General features: G+C 35.6%; 1 protein-coding gene across 1 annotated transcript; it reads left to right on the top strand.

Annotated features, from left to right (window-relative positions):
* Positions 1–6,624: 6,624 nt before the first annotated feature.
* Positions 6,625–8,686, top strand: LOC138133470 (serine hydrolase-like protein). Its single transcript, XM_069051406.1, has 2 exons — positions 6,625–6,715; positions 7,713–8,686. The coding sequence occupies exons 1-2, from the start codon at positions 6,667–6,669 to the stop codon at positions 8,537–8,539; spliced, it is 876 nt and encodes a 291-aa protein (XP_068907507.1). The 5' UTR covers positions 6,625–6,666; the 3' UTR covers positions 8,540–8,686.
* The last annotated feature ends 4,307 nt before the right edge of the window (positions 8,687–12,993 follow it).

Genomic DNA, 12,993 nt, shown 5'->3' on the forward strand with positions numbered 1-12,993 from the left:
GGTAATAACAATAGCTGAAACCGCCAGTTGTAGAAAATGTAAAGAAAACAGTCTAACAAATTAAGCAATGTTGGCGGCGGTCAGTGTTTGAATGGGTCCGTCGGGGGAAACCGCGTTCTGTTGTATCTTTTTCATTACTTAATTTTAGTATTGTCGTAATCCAACATAATGGTATAAACTTCGATATCATGTAAAAAGTGGGCATACAGCAAAATAAATGAAAATGTAGAAATAATGCTTCCAAAAGAATTATCAATAGTAAGATGCCAAGGCCATGTCAAATTGTCGATAATCAATAAATATCTCCGGTAATTAGACACGGCTGAAGAAGACTCATCATCAAAAGTATTTAACAATGTTAACATGATAATACGACGAGATATTGATAACAATGATAGATAACTCTGTAGCTAGAATTAAAGGAAACTACATATTTGTGAAATAATATTGTTTTATTCAAGATGATAATCCATTAAGGCCTAACACGTTTATAAAGGAAGTTCAACTCTTTGAAAAAAAAATCGTGCTTTTTTGGTTTACAAACCAGGAGTATGGAACTTCGATCACCACATTTTTTGAAGTAATTTTTTGTCCTTTTAGAACTTTTCCGAGTTTTGGAAATAGGTAACAACAACACAACCCGAAGGAGTTAAGTCAGAAGAATATGATGGATGGTTGACACTTTTAAAACCGATAAAAACAGAAAAGCCCTTCAAAACCAATACTTTGTGATTGTGACTGAAGGGTACTCAGTTTTGTCAAGGTTTAAATTTGCACCAGACATAACTTCTTATAATGATGTTTTCTGATAAATTTGTAAATGTGACAATTGTGTCAATGTAGATCTTTTAAATTCACAAAGCCGCTATTCAATATCATGTAAAAATTGACACAATATGTATTCACAAAGACATCTGCTGCATTTAGCCCTGAATTTTTAACGTCAACACGTTTTAATTCTTTTTTGTTCGACACTATCAGAATTTGAGAATTTTCTCCTGTGTGAATGGATTTTGATAAACGTCACAACTTGTCAAAACGAAACGTCAAGCTAATTTTCAAGATTTTAAGCTATTTGGAGCCTTTAAGGGGCTCGTTGAACAAAAAAACGTTGTATTCAACTCGTTCTTGTGTAAATTGGGCTTTTTTTGGCACTCGTGGGACTTTAAAACGCTCGTTTCACTCGCGTTTTAAACTGGCCCACTCGTTACTACTACTACTACTATTTATTCTTGCGGTTTTAGTTTATCTTAATAAATGTGACTAATTTTTCGACAGTTTGTTGAAATTTTGACAACGTTTGTTGACAACGAAAGTTGCCAAGCAACGCACGAATGGCTATGGTCAGCAAAATCATGCTCGCGACGTTGGGGCTTGTAACCTTTGTTTACTGTCCAGTTCCCTGATAAGATATCGTGTTGTTATACAGTCTATGTTCATTTTGAAAGAATAAGTCATCCCGCAGTGAAAATTTCATTAAAATCGGTTAAGTGGTTCTGGATTTTATACGGACCGTACATACTAATAAGGCCCGGTTTATTCACCTTCAAGTAACTTTATTTGAACGGTAACAACCATGGATCTACCAATAGCAGATTCTAAATCATAGCAACTACTGGCCAGATAAATTTACTTGAAGGTGAATAAACCGGGCCTTAGTCACACATCCACATGACTTACAATTTTATTAGTATGGATAAATATCGTATGATCGAAAAGGTTTTGGATCGCGATAGCAATGAAATGTAAAAACCATCTATAGAATTATTTACTTCTACTGCCCGTAATTCTTTTATACTTCAAAGTAGCGCTAATATCTCACGGAACTCATTTAAACATAAACGAGGCGAATAAATCCAATTACCATTTTCACCACGATTTCCATTACTGTAGTATGATTTAATAATAAAAATTGTATGTTCTCTTTGAAACATTTTGAAATATAACCTGCTAACTTGAAAGTTGTCAAGTAAATGTCACAAATAATTGAAATAAATAATTTCATAGATAGCTTGTTAATTACACGGCAACCCTGATCCAAAGACTTTTTGATCATACGATATTTTCGAACTGTGTTTTTTTAAACTGAACATAGGGAATCAGTATGGACTATGTTCAAAGTTAAAAAATGTCCGGCATGTAGATATGTATAATGTATGCAGATGTTATGTACGTACTTACATAACATAAAAAAACCATTATCAAGTCATTTGTATGGGCAAACTTTGTAAGCAAAACCCGAGTTGATATCTCACCATTCCTAAGATTTAAAAGAAATGTGAAAATATATGTTAACTCTTTGCAGCCCCCTTGGGGTGAAATTTCTAAAAATCATAATATGTAAAAGGAATGTACTCCTCGAGTTTCAACTATAAAAGAATTTGTGAAAATGCATTTTACCGTTTTTCACCCCCTTGGGGGTGGTATTCCTAAAATTTACTGCTTTGCGAATAGAAGGAATGTACTCCTAGAATTTCATGTTTCTAGATCCAGAGGTTTGGCCTCCGTGTTGATGAACCAGTCATTCACTTTTTTTACTATTTGCGTTATAATGCATTTACGTTTATTAATCACAAATGACCAAGGTTGTCTAGATATCAGTACCACCGTAAAAACCGAGACCTTACCATAATAACGAATGTTCAAATAATAATCAAGCGAATCGTGGTTTTCGCTCTCTTTTTCAAACGTTTTTTAGTTGCCTAATCCTTCACATGCACATGCATGACTACATTTTTTTCGGTTCATCTTATATTACATAATTCTCTTTCAATGGTGTCTGAAATTCTTATTGATGCTCTTGCACTTTCGCTCTTTCTTTGTACGCTTCCTATTTAACGAAATATTTGACAGTTGATGAAGCTACACCATACGTTAACGAAAATAAGAGAAAACACCAGGCTATGTAACCACATTTTTTTTTTGAACGCACGTTATTTATAACGTGTTGTTTGCAACACTACCTACTCAATTATTGTTTTGTGTGAATTAGTATAAAGAAAATAGGCAATGGATTATCACGACTTGAATATTACGGTTCCGTGGGGTCACATTGCAGGTAAATAACAATTTTAATTTTGTCAACTATTACGTTACAGAAGAGCTTTATTTACCATTACGGCATTTGTAGGTCATATATGTAAAGGGTGTTTTTTAAAATTTGCCGTCGAAGTTGGCATTGGAGAATGGAGAGTCGATTGAGAACGCACCAATCGTGTAAAAGAGTAAGATTTAAACAGCTGATCCGTGACCCGTTATCCGAATAGTGCATTCACAATCGACTCTTCAGCGCCAACTTCGACGCCAAATTTTAAAAAACACCCGTTATGTGTATAAACGCTTAACCGTAATAGTAATTTACATATCTTATGAAATTAACTGTTTTAGCTAAATCATGGGGTAAGCATGAAGACCCCTTGGTACTGTTTTTCCATGGAATGAAGGACAATGCCGGTTCGTTCGACCGATTAATTCCACTTCTTCCACGATCATTCTGTTACATTTGCATTGATCTACCAGGTCATGGCAAGTCGAGTAATTTTCCACCGTTTCTTCCAATCTACAGTCTAAGTTTTGTGATGGTTTTCAAAATGATAACGCAACACTTCAACCGAAAGAAATACATAATAATAGGACACAGTTATGGAGGGCAACTCGCATACACATTCTCCCAACTCTACCCCGAGTATGTCGAGAAGTTAGTCACATTAGACATCGTGCACTTTTACCCAGAAGACCCAAAAAAATTCCAAAATCATGTTCGAAACAGGCTCGACTACTGTATCGCGCTGACCCAAAATAATAAAGCAAGTGTTAAAATGACATATTCAGAAGCTCTACAAAAAATTCAGAAATATAGAACTTACGGGAACATTTCATCAGAAGCAGCAGAAACCTTGCTACAAAGAGGTTTGAAATCTGTAGGTGATGGAAAGTATGAATTTTCAACAGATCCGAGAATAAAAATGCACATCAACCCTTTTCATGATATGAGGAATATTCTAGCCACTACGGAAATGTTTCCAGTTACTTGTCCCGTCTTAATTATTCTGGCACGCCAATCGTGGATGTATCACTTGCAGATGAAACCATTATTTGACCACCTGAAAGAATGCAAAAATGTCTCGATTCAAGAAGTGGAAGGGTTTCACGATGTTCATAATAATAATCCAGGAGTTGTGGCATCGCTTATTTCGGAATTTTTATTAAAGCAATGTGGGAAGTTGTAATTTGGGTGGGAGTTTCTACAATGGGAAAAATGATTCGTCTTAGTTGCATGCACCTTTGGACTGTTGAGGTGTGCGTGGGACAAAAATTAATTAATTATATAATAGTTAAATTAATTTAATGTAACTAGTAATCTTGACCAGTTCAGAACTATTAACAATAAAGAATTGAGAAAGAATTGTTGTTAATAAATATTTCACTATTTTTACTAATGGCAATGTTGAAACCTCCGGTGTTTGAACAGGGTTCGTCGGGGTAAGCGCATTCCGTTATATCTTCAATATTTTTCATTACTTGATTTTAGTATTGTCGTAACCCAACATAATATACTCGTAGTAGTAGTAGTAAATCCCATTACTCCCTCTTGGGCCATGGGGTAATAGTTATGAATTGTTTCCAGTTCTGTCTTTCCTTAGCTATATATCCCATTTGTTTGAATGACTTTTTCGCCTCCGTTTGTAGTATCGTTATCAATGATTCCTTTGACCGACATGGTTTTCTTCTTCCGTCGGGGTTCCATTTGAGGGCTTTTTTGGAGATCTCCGCTTCTTTTTTTCTTAAAGTATGTTTTCTGTACGAGCCCATAATTCTTGGTTGGAAATAATTGCGGGTCACCAGATCTTTGGTATTGATCACAGGCATCATCTATTGAAAACCTGTAGTTTGTTTTTGACTGTACCTGACCACGACTCCGACCCATACAACCATTACGTTGAACACTGTTTAATCTTCTAAATGCGCTTCTTGCTTTGTTTATTCTTTTTCTGCATCTTTTGCTGTTACATTTTTCTTTGCTATAATGCTGCCCATGTAAATAAATTCGTCTACTTCTTCAATGGCTTCTTCTCTTGGTTTCAAGAGTTTAATTTTTTCTTCGTTTAGACACATTGTTTTTGTTTTTTCTTTATTAGTTGTCAAACCTATTTTGCTGTCTGCTTCTTCTAGTGTTTTTGGTTTCTTCTGCATATGTATGTTGACTTTTATGCGATAGCAGGCCTAAGTCGCCTGCAAAATCCAGGTCTTCTCAAACTTTCGAACAGACTTCATCTTACCTATTTATGTTACTCGTTGTTATTTTCATTACATCGTTTAATAATATTATGAAAAGGAGCGGCGACAGGATACATCCTTGTTTGACTTCGATGTCATACATACAAAAAGTGGTCATAAAGCAAAATAAATAAAAATGTAAAAATAGTCCCTCCAAAGAAATTATCGATGGTAAGATGCCAAGACCATGTCACATTGTCGATAATCAAAAATATCTCAGGTAATTAGATACGGCTGAGGGAAACTCATCATCAAAAGTATTTAACAAGGTTAACATGATAATACGACGAGATATTGATAAGTTTGTAGCTTCGTATTAAAGGAAACTACATTTTTAGGAAATAATACTTATTTGTCCGATGCAACGATCCGAGCTGTCATTTCTTAACAGTTGCTATGAAAATCGTCTATGTTATATCGTGCGTTTATTTATATTTATCCTCAAAGTAGACGTTGAAGACTCGATTGTGAACGCACATTACGTATAATCGACTCTCCAACGCCAACTTTGAGGATAAATTTAAATGAACGCACGATACCTATGAAATAAACGCGACAATCTTTCGTTGCTAGGTGACGGTTGTTCATTAATTTTATTAACCAATAGGAAAGAAATTCTACTTCTGGGTTCGATTCACGAATAAATAATGACGCCTTCCTTAGAAGTAAAATTGATATCTAACCGGACCTAAATTTAAAGGAATTTGTGAAAATATATTTTACCTCTTTGCACTCCGTTCATAGTAAAATTTCTAAAAATTTATTTCAAAAGAGTTTGTAACAATAAATGTAACTCCTTTTCAACTTTAGGGGTGGACTTTTTAAAAATCACTTTTCCGCGGATGCTTATGTCATAGAAGACATGTACTCCTCGAATTTTGTATTTCTAGATCTAAAGGTTTAGCCTGCGTGTTGATGAACCAGTTAGTCTCCTTTTTTACCATTTGGATCGTAACTACGTTTACATTTGTTTGACCAATGACCAAGGCTGTCCATAAAACCGATTCCTTATCATGATAACGACTGTTCAAATAAACTTATGATCAAGCAGATCATGGTCTTCTCTCTCTTTATTAATCTTTTAGTTGACAAATCATTAAGATGCATGACCTAATTGTTTTCGGTTCATTTTATATTATTCTCTTTCAACGGTTTCTGAAATTCCTACTGGTGCTCGTCTACTTTCGCTCTTTCGTTCTACACTTCCTATTTAACGAAATATTTGACAGCTACTGAAGCTACGCCATACGTTAACGAAAATAAAAGGAAACATCAGGCTATGTGACCACAATTTTTTTTGAACACACGTCATTTACAACGTGTTGTTTACAACACTGGCAACTCAACTACTCAACAGGTTTATGTAAATCAGTATGAAGAAAATAAGCAATGGATTATCACGACTTGAATATTACGGTTCCGTGGGGTCATATTGCAGGTAATTAAAAAAATTTATTTTGTCAACTATCGCATTATAGAAAACGTTTATTATTTTTGTTACGAGTAGATTAACATTACCATAATCGTAATTTACATATTTTTTGAACCCACTCCCTTCAAAATGACATTTCGCGGCAGCAACAATCAACCGCGAACGTCGATTTCGCGCAGTAGTGCTTCAAAATCACCCAAAAAGCATTCGCCTTTTTGAGAATTCTGAAAATAATTTGACTTGATAATAATCGACTCCAGTTTACAAAATGCCATTTCGCCAATTTGGACGTTGAAATTTTCGAAAGGGTGACAATAAATCGCTATTAATTCGATTGACGCTTTGGTAAGTGCATGGACAAGCGGCATCTTTTCACAAAGGGTACATGACAAATCACACATAATGCTCGTTCCAAAAATTTTGCACAAACTTCGATGCGAGAAGACGTATGCGCCACATTCGCGCAAATGAAGCACTCGCCTGCCTCAAATAAAGCGAAAAATGTCTTCTCGCACTCAGTTCGTAATAGTTATTTACGAACCGAGTGCGAGAAGACATTTTTCGCACATGAGAGCATTATTTGAGGCACAAGCAACGAAGGAGCGAGTGTTTCACTTGCGCGAATGTGCCGAATACGTCTTCGCGCATTGAGGTTTGTACAATATTTTTTGAAACAAACATTAGCATTTTTAAATTATTTGCAATAGTTTCCAATTTAGTGAATAGATGGCGCTTGCCCAAGTGTCAATCGAATTAATAGCGATTTCATTCTTTCGAAATTTTCAACATCCAAATTGGAGAAATGACGTTTTGTAAAACAGATTTTATTATTATCAAGTCAAATTATTTTCATAATGCTCAAAAAGGCCAATGCTTTTTGGATGATTTTGAAGCACTAGTGCGCGAAATCTACGTCCGCGGTTAAAAGTTACGTGGGCGAAATGTCATTTTGAAGTTAGTGAGTTCAAAAATAACTATTATGAAACTAAGTGTTATATTTTAGCTAAATCATGGGGTAACTACGAAGACCCTTTGGTCCTTTTTTTCCATGGAATAAACGACAATGCTGGTTCATTCGACCGATTAATTCCACTTCTTCCAAGATCATTCTGTTACATTTGCATTGATCTACCGGGACACGGCAAATCGAGTCATTTTCCGCCATTTCTTCCAATCTACAGCCTAAGTTTTGTGATGGTTTTCAAAATGATAGCCCAACACTTCAACCGAAAGAAATACATAATAATAGGGCACAGTTATGGAGGGCAAATCGCCTACAAATTCTCCCAACTCTACCCAGAGTACGTGGAGAAGTTAATCAACTTAGACGTCATGCACTTTTACCCAGAAGACCCAAAAGATTTCAAAGAACGTGTTCGAAACAAGCTCGACTACTGCATCGCGCTGACCCAGAATAATAAACCAAGTGTTAAAATGACATATTCAGAAGCTCTACAAAAAATTCAGGATTATAGAACTTACGGAACCATTTCATCAGCAGCAGCAGAAACCTTGCTACAAAGAGGATTGAAATCTGTAGGTGATGGGAAGTATGAATTTTCAGCAGATCCGAGAACTAAAATGTACATCAATCCTTTTCATGATATGAGGAACATTCTAGCCACTACGGAAATGTTTCCCGTTTCTTGTCCCGTTTTGATTATTCTGGCACACCAATCGATGAGGCATCACTTACAGATCAAACCTTTTTTTGACCACCTGAAAGGATGCAAAAATGTCACGATTCAAGAAGTGGAAGGGGGTCACGATGTTCATAATAATAATCCAGGAGTTGTGGCACCACACATTTCGAAATTTTTGTTAACGTAAAGTGTGTAATTTAAATGGGAGTTTCTACAATGGGAAAAATAATTCTTCTTATTGTTAGTTGCACGTACTTTTAGATGACTAATGTTTGACAGGTGTGTGGAACAAAAAATTATCAATTTAATGTTTGTATCTAGTGTAAACTTGAAAACTCTTAACAATAAAGAATTGAGAATGAATTGTTGTTGTTGGTAAACGTTTGACAATTTAAACCAAGAAGACAAACAGAACCAAAACGATATCCTATTTTTAAGAGAGAGAAAAAAGATATGTTTGTTTTATAACTTCACTAAAACTGTGTGTTGCAAGACCTGTTATATATCGCTATAGCGATAGATTAAGAACAATGAATCTAATTTCTTTGTCTAATCGTAGACTAAGAGGTGACCTAATGTACACTTTTAAAGTTCTAAAGCTAGGCGGTGATGTCACTTTTTTTGAACTACGACGTGACCACAGGCTTCGAGGACGTTGGCTAACTTTGACCACTGCACAATATAGAGCGACTGTCAGGCAAAATTTCTTATCTGTGCGCATTGTTAACCACTGGAATATGCTTCCTTTAGAACTCATTGAGTCTGAAAGTGTAAATATATTTAAGAATCGCTTGGATGATTATTTCGGCTGGTAATATCAATTTTCTTTATCTCTGAGTAATATAGCTTTATAAGCTCTATTCATATTTGGTAGATAATAATAATAATAATAATAAAAAGAACAAGATATAATGAATTAACTGAAGACAATCATTTTTCTGTTAAACAACAGACGAAGACGTGTTTATCACTTGCAAGAAAGCATATTATCTATCATAGAGAAGTGAGAAATATAAAATTGAACTGAAACGTTGGTTTCCGGTTCTGTAAAAGAGTTCATCCGTTGGGGCACGAACGTAGAAAGTAGATGTCGTCTTTGGGAGCTACGTCAAGTAATAATGGCATAAATTAAGCTCATTAAATTCTTGCTTATTCCTCGGTTTGCTCCAAGAAATGTAGTTGGGCCGTTGAAGATGTTAATTATTTGGGTCGCCCCCGCAACGTACCTATTTGGAATGTTATTTCAGTTCGTTTGTCTTTCCGCTCCTTGATTATTTAATTCAGGCCTTTATAATGAGAGAAACGAACTGAGAAAGATAATTACAACAGAAAATACGGTCTCGGCAACTAATAAGATACACCTTCGCTTTAGTCGAAAGTCGCCCTTGTTTCTCCTTGGAGACTGGTTCCGTTGGAAATCTCCCATAATCGACCCGCAGCCCGCCCACTAATCCCGGATCTTTCCGGTATCGATAGTCGCCGGTATTTTTAATCATTCCGGTGAAACAGCGAGATCATTTAAACGGCCGTCCGGTCCAGGCGACGCCGCCATCAAACTTTGGAAATTTTAATTAGAATCCGGGAGCACCGCGTGTAATTCCGGGACCAGGCAAGAAGTTGGAAGAATCAACAAGAAAAACGTTGACATTTTAATAAAATCACGGATCCGTTGGCGCGGACGTAATGAAGGAGTGTGCTGTGCAGGGAGATTTGGGGGAGATGATGCAGTTACCAGTTAGCTCGAGAGCAAACTTTTCAAGATAGCGGCCCCGGAGCATATAACATTGCCACTAAACTTTTGCCATTTTCAGTTCGCTTAGAATGAAGTGTGAAACGATAAAGCTAACTAGTTATTCTGTTCGTCGTGTAAGAGTCACAGATAAGAGTAATATGTTGTTTCGCATAAAGCCAACCAGGACGTGAGAAACTTGTTTATGGTGGGTGGCGATAGCGGATTTGCCTTTTCGTTAAACTGTCCTATACAAAGTTCGCCGTATTAGCTCGTATCTTTACGATATGTACTCACCAAAGCGACGAACGTGTAGATAATGCGACCAAAAAGGGCGACGACTCGCAAATTAAACCCCGGAATCGGTGGAAAACGCTCGCTAAATGCATTTACTCAGATATCCCTTCACCTTAAACACACAATACAGGACCTACGTGCTTTTATTCCGGCCGCCCCCACGTCAACTAAAATTATAAACCCAAGTTTAACCAACACTAAACGTATAACGTTTCACGATAATTAATACTAACAAGAAGGGGGCACGACATCGAGGTCTCATTTTATTTATTGTTACGGATGTTTCTGTCAAATAATAATAATAATAATCTTTTCTTTTCAACTGACTCCAAAGTCCAAAACGAAAGAAAAAGAAAAGGCAATCATTTTTGTTACAATTAAAAAAATTAAACACCGTTCATGTTGGTTTGGCATAATAACGTTGGACACACTGTTTGTTTTCCGTCACTAAAGTGCCTGACATGCGGACGTATCAAAACGAAGAATATGTTGCTGAATTTCCCGCGATATCAGAGTATTCTTCTATTGCAAACTAGTAAAACTGACAACAATACACTGGACATTGACGCTATTTATAACTTCAAACTTAGAAAAACATAACCTAATTCAACAGACAGCTTTACTACACTCACCTGCAGAAAAAGCGGAACACCATTATTATTTAAAAATCTATCGTCGCGGTATGTGGTTGCTCTTTTTCAATTAGTCTCTTGAAACCTTCTAACAGCTCTGCGACGACTAGCAAGAGGAGCCTCAATAGCATTAGCTGCATATCGGAAACAACAACAGTCTTCAACCAAAGCTACTGCTCTGGCAATATTTACACCAGCTAGCGGCATTTTTTTACGTTCTGCACTTAAATTCGAAGTTAACAACAATAAAAAATTACAAAAGTTATAAAAATCTAACCAGGTTGCTTGATTATTATAAAAATGGTAAATTTAAGAAAAGAAGGTTTTTAAGCAAAAAATTTGTTTTTATGCGAAATTGCTAATAAAATAGCCTATGCTGATGCTCAAGGTTATGTTTGCTATCATTGCCTCCTGGTCAAAATACATCAAAATAGGTATTATGGGAATAATTTGTTGTTGACTAATTGGTGTTCCGTTTTTTTTTGCCGGTGAGTGTATAATATGTGACTACTATTCCGGGCATGGAATCTTGGCCACAACTGACATTTAACTGACAAATATGTGTGAACTGGCCTTTATTAAATATAACCCAATTTTTGACTCGATAATGACATTTCCCTGCTTTTTTGATGTCCCAAGAAAAACTTCAAAGTGATTTTTAATCATTGTCATTTATTAATGACACTAATGATTGGTTTACATCACTTTTTTTTAGAAATGTCAAACAAATGTTGGCCAAGATTCCGTGTCCGGAATAGTACGGTCGGTGGACAAATAAAACCGGGACACCTAAAATTTAATCTATGTAAATCAGACCATTGAATTGTCAATATATTTGTCAGTGTCTATATAATATGTCATACCAAAGTTAACCTAAAGTCCATTTTTTTTTAAATCAATTGTCAGTGTCAAAATTCCCTCAAAGAACAGGCTGTATCACCCTAAAACCTTTCATTTCGGAACACCTCTATCGTAAAATCTCCCTAGATCAGGTTTGAGGTTATGTCAGTAATTTTCAAATGTCAGAAAAGTTTCAGGTGTAACCAAATTTTATACCAAAAGACAAGAAATAAAGACTATAATGACACTGAAAAGTGCAACTGAACATGTACAGGAAAATGGGAATTTATTTAATGGGTAATATAAGCAGTTTACCTGTTCATCTTTAGAATCTAACCCCCAATCGTCTTCCGAATATGATTCTGCGGAAAGTTGAATTATTATTGAAAGAATGTCCTCAATTGGTAGATTTCCCATCAATTATTTCCAGTCCTCTCTAATCAGTTCCTCGCAGTGACGAACACCATTGGCCCATATATTAAAATTATAAAAGAAAATACCTCGAATATGTGTGCATCTTTACTGCAATTTAGCATGGTCGGTTTTTCTCTCTGCATTTCTTCACGTAATCTAATCATAGCCAATTTTTCTCGTTGTGTTAGATCCTTGCTTTCGGAAACTCATTTAACTTTTTATTTTTATTTAAATGTAATTGCGGCTTCACTAGCGCAAGCGCCTTCACAATTCACATCAATGACTGACATACAGTTGACATTTTACGTTGCCAACCTAATTACTATCAAATAACCAGTGGCTCATACCAATCTGACAACACTTTGACAATTGATTAGAAAAAAAAACAGACTTTATTTGTGATAAAGCCGTAATTAAACGATGCAAATTTGTAAATTTTGACCTATGTGATCGTCATTTTTATCCCAGTTTTATTTGTCCATCGACTGTACTTACCTAAAATTTACTTACCTAATTAAATGGCAAAATTTCCATGGACTTCCATTATGCCAAAACAACGTGGATGCATTTTACATTGCTTAGGCATACTGAATACATATTCCCGATGCAGTATCATAAAAAGTAGTAAAAATAAAAAAAGAGACGTAAGTAAGTAACAGAAAGATCTCTTCGATTCGTATTTATGATTGATTAGATATTCTGTTCCACCAAGTTTTATTATTTTAGTTA

The sequence above is a fragment of the Tenebrio molitor genome, chromosome 6 (genome assembly GCF_963966145.1).
Source record: "Tenebrio molitor chromosome 6, icTenMoli1.1, whole genome shotgun sequence".
NCBI lineage: Eukaryota > Metazoa > Arthropoda > Insecta > Coleoptera > Tenebrionidae > Tenebrio > Tenebrio molitor.